This window comes from Musca domestica, unplaced genomic scaffold, assembly GCF_030504385.1.
Source record: "Musca domestica strain aabys unplaced genomic scaffold, Musca_domestica.polishedcontigs.V.1.1 16, whole genome shotgun sequence".
Taxonomy (NCBI): domain Eukaryota; kingdom Metazoa; phylum Arthropoda; class Insecta; order Diptera; family Muscidae; genus Musca; species Musca domestica.
In genome coordinates, this window is record NW_026712219.1 from 15056898 (window position 1) to 15066185 (window position 9288).

General features: G+C 35.9%; 1 protein-coding gene across 1 annotated transcript; it reads left to right on the forward strand.

The window, feature by feature from the left end:
* Nucleotides 1–3056: 3056 nt before the first annotated feature.
* Nucleotides 3057–8879, forward strand: LOC101891710 (homeobox protein invected-like). The gene is made up of 2 exons (XM_020037736.2): nucleotides 3057–3376; nucleotides 3496–8879. The coding sequence occupies exons 1-2, from the start codon at nucleotides 3089–3091 to the stop codon at nucleotides 3790–3792; spliced, it is 585 nt and encodes a 194-aa protein (XP_019893295.1). The 5' UTR covers nucleotides 3057–3088; the 3' UTR covers nucleotides 3793–8879.
* Nucleotides 8880–9288: the final 409 nt, after the last annotated feature.

A 9288-nucleotide genomic window follows, 5' to 3' on the forward strand; every position in this document is an offset into this window, starting at 1 on the left:
TTTCTCTGGGACAAACAGATCTTTAGACGTGGATTTTTTAAAGAATTTTTCTCAGGGATCAACAGACCTTTAGACGTGGAATTTTTAAAAATTTTTTCTCCGGGACAAACAGACCTTTAGACGTGGATTTTGTAAAGAATTTTTCTCAGGGACCAACAGACCTTTAGAGCATTTTTTCAGATGCCAAGAGACCATTACCATTCTTCTTGTTAGCAAAAATGTTTCTATGTATGGAATTTGAAGAGAGTTGTATGCTTATTCCGCTTCTTTTGAGCGTTTTGTTTTTTTTTTTTTTTTCAAATCTTGAAAACTTTGTGGATATTCAAACTAGGATGCTTATTCCAAATTTTATAATCGTTTTGCTTATTCAAAACTTTGACCCTTTGTGGGGGAGGTACCAGAAGGAATCGTCCTATCTCTACCATTTTTATAATAGATCATGTGTTGATGGAAATATTGAGATGTACCTAGTCTGAATGGAATCGGATGAATAATTTCACGTTTTATGAACTTCATAGACATTCAAATTTTTGACCCTTTGTGGGGAGGTACCAGAAGGAGTGGAATAATATTCCGATGTAAAATGTTTGGATCAAATCGAATATATTCTTCGATAGTTATCGTGCGCACCAGCCAGCCAGACAGACGAACGGACATCGCTAGGTCGACTCCAAATGTCCTGAAACGGATTTGGTCTAAAGAGACCTATGGTCTAAAATAGTTATTTCGATGAGGCACGTTTTAGCTGTATCAAATGATATAAGCCCTCTGCGGCGGAAATATCTCATCTCTATACATTAAGAGAAGAACAATCTAAATTTAAGAATTTTGCTTCCACACATTCTCTAAATGCTTGTAGTCAACAATTAGTACTTTACGTCACATCCTTTTTTGAATTCCCAGTCATATAATTTCCGTACATTGCCTCCACGTACAAACAGTAACCGCAATTGCAAATTTCAAAAGTTCAACTTTAACCACTCGCTAAATACACGAGTGCAGGACTTGGTATCATTAAGTACACAAGATGCAGACGAAACTCATTTCCAACTGTCAAATGAGACCTTAATTCAGAGCTTTAGTTTTGCATATTTAGTATAGTATATACCGGGGTATTTTTATACCCTCCACCATAGTATGGAGGGTATATTAAGTTTGTCATTCCGTTTGTAACACCTCGAAATATACATTTTAGACCCCACAAAGTATAAATAATCTTGATCAGCATAAAATTCTATGTCGATATATCAATGTCCGTCCGTCTATTCGTCTGTCCGTCTGTGGAAATCACTCTAGCTTCCGAACGAAATGAAGTAGATTGATAAAATTTTACTCAAATGTGTTTTATGTCTGCAGGACTTTTGGTATTGAAAATGGACCTCTTCTTCGTATAGCCCCCATATAACGGTACCTCCCGATACTCGGTATTTTGATGATTTTAGCGACATTATTTGAATTCTTTCAAAATTAGTACTTAAAGTTCGTAGTAGATACTACGACTAACGACAGAAAATGGGCCATGTAGGTCCACGTCTTCGTATAGCCCTAATATAACGGTACCCCCCGATATTCGGGATTTTCATGATTTTAGCGACATTAATTATCGGAATTGTTTCAATTTTGGTATTTGAAGTTCGTAATGCATACCACATCCAAGGACAGAAAATGAGCCATGTAGGTCCACGTCTTCGTATAGCACCAATATAACGGTAACTCCCGATATTGGGTATTCTGATGATTTTAGAGACATTATTTACCGGAACTATTTCAAATTTTGTATTTGAAGTTCGTAATGAATACTACAGCCTATGACAAAAAATTGTCTGAGCAGGTCCACGTCTTCGTATAGCCCCCATATAACGGTACCCCCCGATATTCGATATTTTGATGATTTTAGCGACATTATCTACCGGAACTATTTCAAATTTGGTATTTGAATTTCATAATGAATACTACAGCCTATGACAGAAAATTGTCTGTGCAGGTCCACGTTTTATAACCCCCATGGTACCTTCTTATATTCGGTATTTTGACGATTTTAGCTACACTATAAACAGATTTTCAAGATTTTCATGTTTCACATTTGAATATTGTAATAGCTTGTGACAAAAGTTGCCTATGCAGGTTCACATCGTCGTATAGACCCTAATATACGGCTACATTCGGTAGTTTTAAGATTTTAACAAAATTTTGAACAGATTTTATTTTTTTGAAAATTGTTAAATTTTTACCAAATGGTGGAGGGTATTCAAAGTTACAGCCTTTTTACTTGTTATATTGACAATTTTATATTGAATATCCAAAAATTAAGCTGTGCCGGATCCTTTTTCCAAATTGAAACCATAACGCAAAATTTCAGAATTTCAGCTACAAACTCTTGATATAACATGGTACAGCATTTAGTACTTTTTAGTTCAAGTTGCTAAAAACTCAATCTTATCTCAACCTTTACAGGTTTTCTACAGGTATTTGACAATTTATAGATCTCCAAAGGATGGAATACCCTTTTCCTGTTTCATGTAGATAGAATGCCTTGAAAGAGGTCTTCTGTTGATTTTCATTAAAGGGGTTTCCAAAATAATTTCAAATTTTTCGCCACTCTTTCTATTATTTCCAACTCACTTCTATTAATTCTTTTTTCATTAACGAAAATGCGAATAAAGAGGCGCTGGTGGTTAGGGAGATGGATATTCTGTTTAGAATGACTAACTACTACCGAAAAAATTCGACACGATTTTTTTGCGATTAATTTTCAAATTTCCCATAAATGTTTAAAGGGCGGCCAAGAGGAATCTCTGACTAACCAGCTAAGCTGTAGCTTTAAAACTTCGCCGAAAAAGTCAAGATACCGCACCACTGAGCGAATGAATGAATGGACAAAACGTGTAATGTTTCCAAACAAAATTTATGGGTGTGGTGGCCAGGCTCTGGCACAACACCACCACCACCACCGGTCGTCGGTCTGGTGATGCAGTATAAAAATGAAAATGAATTAAGTCCAAACACAAACACACACACACACACACACAATAGACGTCCAGTCATTGTGGCGCAATTATGTTTGTTTTATTTGCTTTAAGGAATTTTTATGTCTTTTTCCCTTTATTCGCTTTACGCAACAATTTCTAATTGTTTTGGTTTTCTCTGCATCTCTCCCATCCCATTTTTTTGTTTAGGTCCACGGGTGCGAAAACCTAAGAAAGCCACTGGGCCAAATGATAAAGCCAACTCACCAACTGGAACATCCTCATCCACATCAGCCGGCAGTGGTGGTTCAGCGTCCGCAGCGGCGGCGTCAGCGGCATCATCCTCATCATCGTCGGAAGATAAACGACCCCGGACGGCGTTTAGTGGTTCGCAATTAGCAAGACTGAAGGTGGGTTTATTGTACTAAATAAAACAACAATTAATAGAAATATAATTAACATTTTGTTAATAATTTGATTTATAATATAACAAAAAAAAATTCCCCCCCTTCCCCTCTTTTCATTACAGCATGAATTTAATGAAAATCGTTATTTGACAGAAAAACGAAGACAACAGCTAAGCTCTGAGTTGGGCTTGAATGAGGCCCAAATCAAAATATGGTTTCAAAACAAACGAGCCAAATTGAAAAAGTCAAGTGGTGTTAAAAATCCCCTGGCCCTGCAGCTAATGGCCCAGGGTCTGTATAATCATTCGACCATACCATTGACCCGCGAAGAAGAAGAGCTCCAAGAGCTACAGGAACGTGAGAAATCGGCCAACAACAATAACCTGACACAACCAACCGCCAGTGCGGTGTCCTCTTAAGAGTTGGATATTTTGTACAAAAAGATTAGTTATTGTAGTTTTATTTTTGTATGTACATAGAAGCAAAATATTGTTAGGAATTAGTCTTACTGAATTTGTTAGTAGAATTTCTGTAAAAAAGTGCGTTTCCTTGCCAAAAGGTAGAAGAAGAATCAATAACTGCTGCTCTTTAACTACATAATTAAAAAAAGCAATATTAGTAATAATGTTTATAAACGTTATTTGGGTTTGTATTGAGATTAAAATGATTTTTTGTTTTTTTTAAAAAAAAAACCTTAACCACAAATTTTCTTAAGGGATCTATACAGTGATATATTTATGAAGATTGGCAAAAAAATGGAACAAATCAACCGAAACTTGTAACTGAGGTCTAAAATTCAATGCTTGGGTAGGTAATTTATGGCATGAACCCCTTTTGAAGTTAAAAGCTCGTAAGAGAATAATATGCGAACTAAGCTAACTAATCTCAGAATTCTTCTCTTATATCCGATATGGGAATTTCTATAAGCTTAAGTTCGAAAAGTGTAACATCAATGACTGCAACACGGTGGTCTCCAAGTGCGGACTTGCAGTAACTCCCAAAGGTCTTAATAGTTTTGTAAATTTTTATCAAACTGCTCAACTCATTTTAAAAAGGATTTCTCTGGAAAGTCAAAAAAAAAAAATACTTACTCATTGGCAAGGAAAAGCTGATCATTTCGTTCTTTTTAAACCAGTAAGGAAAGGTCGAAAGTCAGGCGGTGCTGACTGTATGATACCTTACACCACTATACGGAACTATGAACCTGCGTTGAATGCATATCATGGCTTTAGCGTAGTCACAAATTCGGGAATACATCCAACTCTGAATCGATTTTCAGCAAATTTGTTGCAGGCTTTTGTACCCTAGTACCAAATAATATTGCTGTATAGTGCATGATATGACTTCGATATGAATTATACAAAAAATATTTTCAGGAGCTAAAGATATACCGGACCGAGCGTCCAATCTATTCAATTTGGGCTTATATTACATATACAGGGTGAGAGAAAAAATAAACTGCAACAAAGTCAAACGCCATAATTTTTACATTTTTTTTGAGTGAAAGCAAGAAATATCGGAAATAGCATCAAATTTTAGAATAAATTTAGATTTGTTTGAATTGTTCACGAATTATGGCCTTCAAACGGTCAATGAAACCGTCACACGCTGCCCGAATGTTGCTCTGCGATATTTTGGCCCATTCCCGGCGAAGCGCTTGCTTGAGGTGAGCGACACATTGGTATTTTTTAGTGCCAACCATGCTTTCCAAAATATTCCAGACACAATAGTCCCACGGATTGGTATCCGGAGATTTAGGTGGCCATTGTGCGCTGGAAATGAAGCGAGAAACCTCATTTTGTAAGCACTCTTGAGTGGCGCGTGCTAATTGCGATGGTGCTGAGTTCTATTGGAATTTCCAAGGTCTGGGGCCAAAATGTTTGCTTGCCCAAGGCTTTAATACACCCTCCATTTTTCGCTTTCTTTTCGCGATAATATTCGGAATTTATTCTGATGCCACGTTCGAGCGGAGAGCGACCATCGGCTGTTATGGCGGCCCACACCATCACCATGGCCGCGCTTAAGTTCCGGTGGCCAACCGAAGGTGTACATTTTCAGCTGACCTCTTTGGGAAGTAAACACGATCATTTTGTTTGTTTACAACTCTTTAGCTCTTTTGAGTCTATTTTCTTTATCTTGCGGTGTAAGTTCTTGCACGTTTTGGATTTTCAATGGCTTTACCCCGAGCTCATTTTTAAATATTTGCCGAATAGAATATTGTGATATGTTCTGCTCACGAGCCATTTTTCGGCAACTGTGACGCGGGTTTCAATCAAGTCGCTTCTTTTCTTTTCGAACCATTTCTGCTGATGTTGCTGTTTTCTTCCGACCACTTCCTTGACATCGGGCTACGCTACCAATATCACGAGACACGAGACACAAAAGATTTATTCACATTTAAATGCTGCTCTAACGATAGCAACTTGTGGTTTTCCAGTCAAATATAAAGAAATCACACTATCACGCTTGAATTCCATCACGAATAACGTTTTTTCTGGAAAATTTTCACCAACATGCTTTTGTACGCTTGTAAACAATATAATCAGCTGTAACTGGAATAATGTTAACAGTTGTCGGAGGAGTGGCTTAGAAATAACAGCAGTAGTAGTCACAAGTTGGGAACTATATCCAACTCTGGTGTGCAATGTAAAAATCAGAACCGATCTCGATAAAATTTGGTAAAAGTATTTTGGAGATATACCTGATGTGCAGTATCAAATATTCTTCTTGGACTTTGACACAAAATCGGATGAAACATATATATATAGCTATATCGGAACCGATTTTCATTAGATTTTATGTACTTGCTGCTATACTGAATTCTGTCTTAATTGCCAAAATTCAGTCCATTTGAGCTAATATTAGCCATTTGGTGCACAATAAACCTGGGTGAGATACCACATATGGTCGACGAAGGTATTCCAGACACAAATATTGGTATAGGCAAAATTACAAGAAAATTGAACATTTATATCCAATTTTATGCGAAATCATAAATTCCATATTCAACTCAGGTTTCTGGGTGAGAGAAATATTTAGATAGAGCAAGTTGTAATAAATCGGTTCTCAGACATATATCATCTTCACAACAGATCTTGTTTTGAGCGTTTTGTTTTTCAAAATCTTGAACCCTATGTGGGGGGAGGTATCAAAAGAAATTGTCCGATCACTACCATATTTATAATAGATCTTGTGCTTATAAAAATATTGATTTGCCAAGTCCAAATGGAATCGGATGTTAATTTTGCGTTTTAGGAGCTTCATGGATATTCAAAACTTTAACCCTTTGTGGGGGAGTTATCAGAAGGAGTGGAGCGATATATTCCATCTTCATAACAGATCTTGTATGAGTAGAAATAATGGAATGTGTGCAATATGAAGAAATTTGTATGCTTATTTCAATTTTATAATCGTTGTGGTTATTAGAAGGAGTGGATCGATATATCCCATCTTCACAGAAGATCTTGTGTGAGCAGAAATATAGATTTGGATGTTTACTTCGATTTTATAATCGTTGGGGTTATTAAACACTTTAACGCTATTTGGGGGAATGGTCCGATCTCGACCAGCTTTATAACAGGTCTTGTGTTATTGGAAATATTGAGATGTGCCAAGTCTGAATGGAATCCGATGTTAACGTTCTGAAACGGATTTGGTTCAAAGAGGCTTAGGGCCTGAAACCGTTGTTTCCATGATGCACATTTTGACAATATCAAATGATATATATCCTCTCTAATCATATGGCTGAGAGTATAAAAAGGAGGAACCCTTCGAAAACCTTGGCAGGAATATGAAACCTAGGATCTTCTATCCCAAAAGTTATAATAGAATATATTCTAATTTTAAAAGATCATTTGACGTAGGTAAAAGTACTTTATATTTATGAGCTATATTTTAACCTGTCCTGGCTGCAAATTAACTTTTCTGATTAGTAGGATATAATGATTCCATCTCAGAAAAAAATCAATATAGATTCTCCTCACTTGGCAAAATTTTATCTGTCTGGTTTTTGGGTTAATTTTTTTTTTTTGACGAACTTTTTAATATCACATGATTTCAAAACACATTTAAAATGTTGCCGTCCTGTGTCGTCATAAACCACGTGATTCATCTAAGAGCTTTCTTAGAGAGCAAAATAAAACAAGTAAAGAAGTATCGGTCGGTTTTGCCGACAGATGTATGCCCTCAGCCAATGTTCAATATATATTTAGATATAGCAAGACAGATGAAAGTATTGAAAATTGTGTCCCTTTGTGGGTGAGGTACCAGAAGGGGTTCGCAGATGTATAGCATCTTCACAACAGATCTTGTGTTAGCAAAAATGTTTGGCTTTTTTGAGCAAAACATTTTTGTTTTTCAAAATCTTGAACCCTATGTGGAGCAGGTATTAAAAGAAATGGCCCGATCTCTACCATCTTTATAACAGATCTTGTGTTGATGGAAATATTTTAGATGTATCATGTCTGATTTCGCTTTTTATGAGCTTCATGGATATTCAAAATTTTGAGAGTTTGTGAGGGAGTTACCAGAAGGAGCGGCCCGATATTGTCAATCACCAGACCTAGCACTGACGCAAATATTGCAAAGTTGAAGCAAAATTGGATTATCGGATTGCGTATTTTTTGAAAATTTCGACCATTTGTGGAGGAGGTACCAGATGGAGTGGACCGATATATTCTATCTTAACTTAACTTAACAGACTTTGGCTTAATACAAATATTGGGTTGTATGAAATTTGAAGACAATCGGACTCTTAGATCACATTTTATGAGAGTTGTAATTATTCACAATTTTGACCATTTGTGGGGGAGGTACTTAATGGAGTGGACCGATATTATCCATTTGCACACCTGACTTAGCACTGACGCAAAATATTAGGATGTACAAAGTTGTACAAAAAATATATATTTTTTGATAATTTCGACTTTTTGTGGGGGAGGTACCAGAAGGAGTTGACCGATATTGCCAATCTCCGAACTCAATCGAAGTTTGACAAATATACTACGATGTACCAAGTTTGGACTAAATCGGATACACCCTGCGGAGGTTATCGTGCGCACCAGCCAGACAGACAGACAGACGGACGGACATCGCTAGATCGACTCCAAATTTTGTGAAACGGATTTGGTCAAAAGAGGTCTGGAGGTCTCAAACCGTTATTTCGACTATACACGTTTTGACCGTATCAAATGATATATCCCTCTGTAGCCATATGGCTAAGGGTATAATGGGAGCCATCGAATGTCATAATTATATGCTCACCAATATGTTTGGTCCAATCGAGAAGCTTTACGCACAGCATTGAAATTTACAAATGGACATGCTCAAAACTGTTTGACCTTCTCCTTGAGGTATTGCTTTTAAAACTTCGAGAAAGAGAGCATTATATTTTTTGAAATTATCACTGAAAACACCTTCAATTTGTATTTTGACTATAAATTATATAATTTTTAATTCGTTTGTCTAGTCTTAGATTTTAAGATGTTTTACATGTACATATTTTAGATTGTATTTTAAAGATTGTATTATAAAATAATTTGTTTATATCAATTAATTATTAAAATGAAAATTTGAAATAAAAATGCAATTATTAAAAATTCAATGTGAACTTTTTATTGGCAAGAAAATATTTTGGTAAGGTATTGAATTTGATATTATATTACTACACAGTACTAATGGCAATATGAAATTCCAAAATAGGTAAGTAAATGGATGCAGAATTTGCCTTCAATGAGGAATACGTACGGAAATATCCTATTCCGTGGGTCAAAACAATTGTAATTTTGGGTTATAAAAACCATATATTCAAACATCTACTTAACCTTTAACTTCTGAGGTGACATATTTTATAACGTGGTGGTAAATTTTACCTCTCTAAATATTGCAGAAAAAAAACTTTATTAAAAAATTTATTT

Bases quoted from the DNA above. Each gene is read 5' to 3' on its own strand.
- LOC101891710 (XM_020037736.2), top strand. From the start codon at position 3,089: ATGTCTTTTTCCCTTTATTCGCTTTACGCAACAATTTCTAATTGTTTT. The intron at 3,377-3,495 runs GTGGGTTTATTG...TTTTCATTACAG, and splicing joins CGCAATTAGCAAGACTGAAG to CATGAATTTAATGAAAATCG.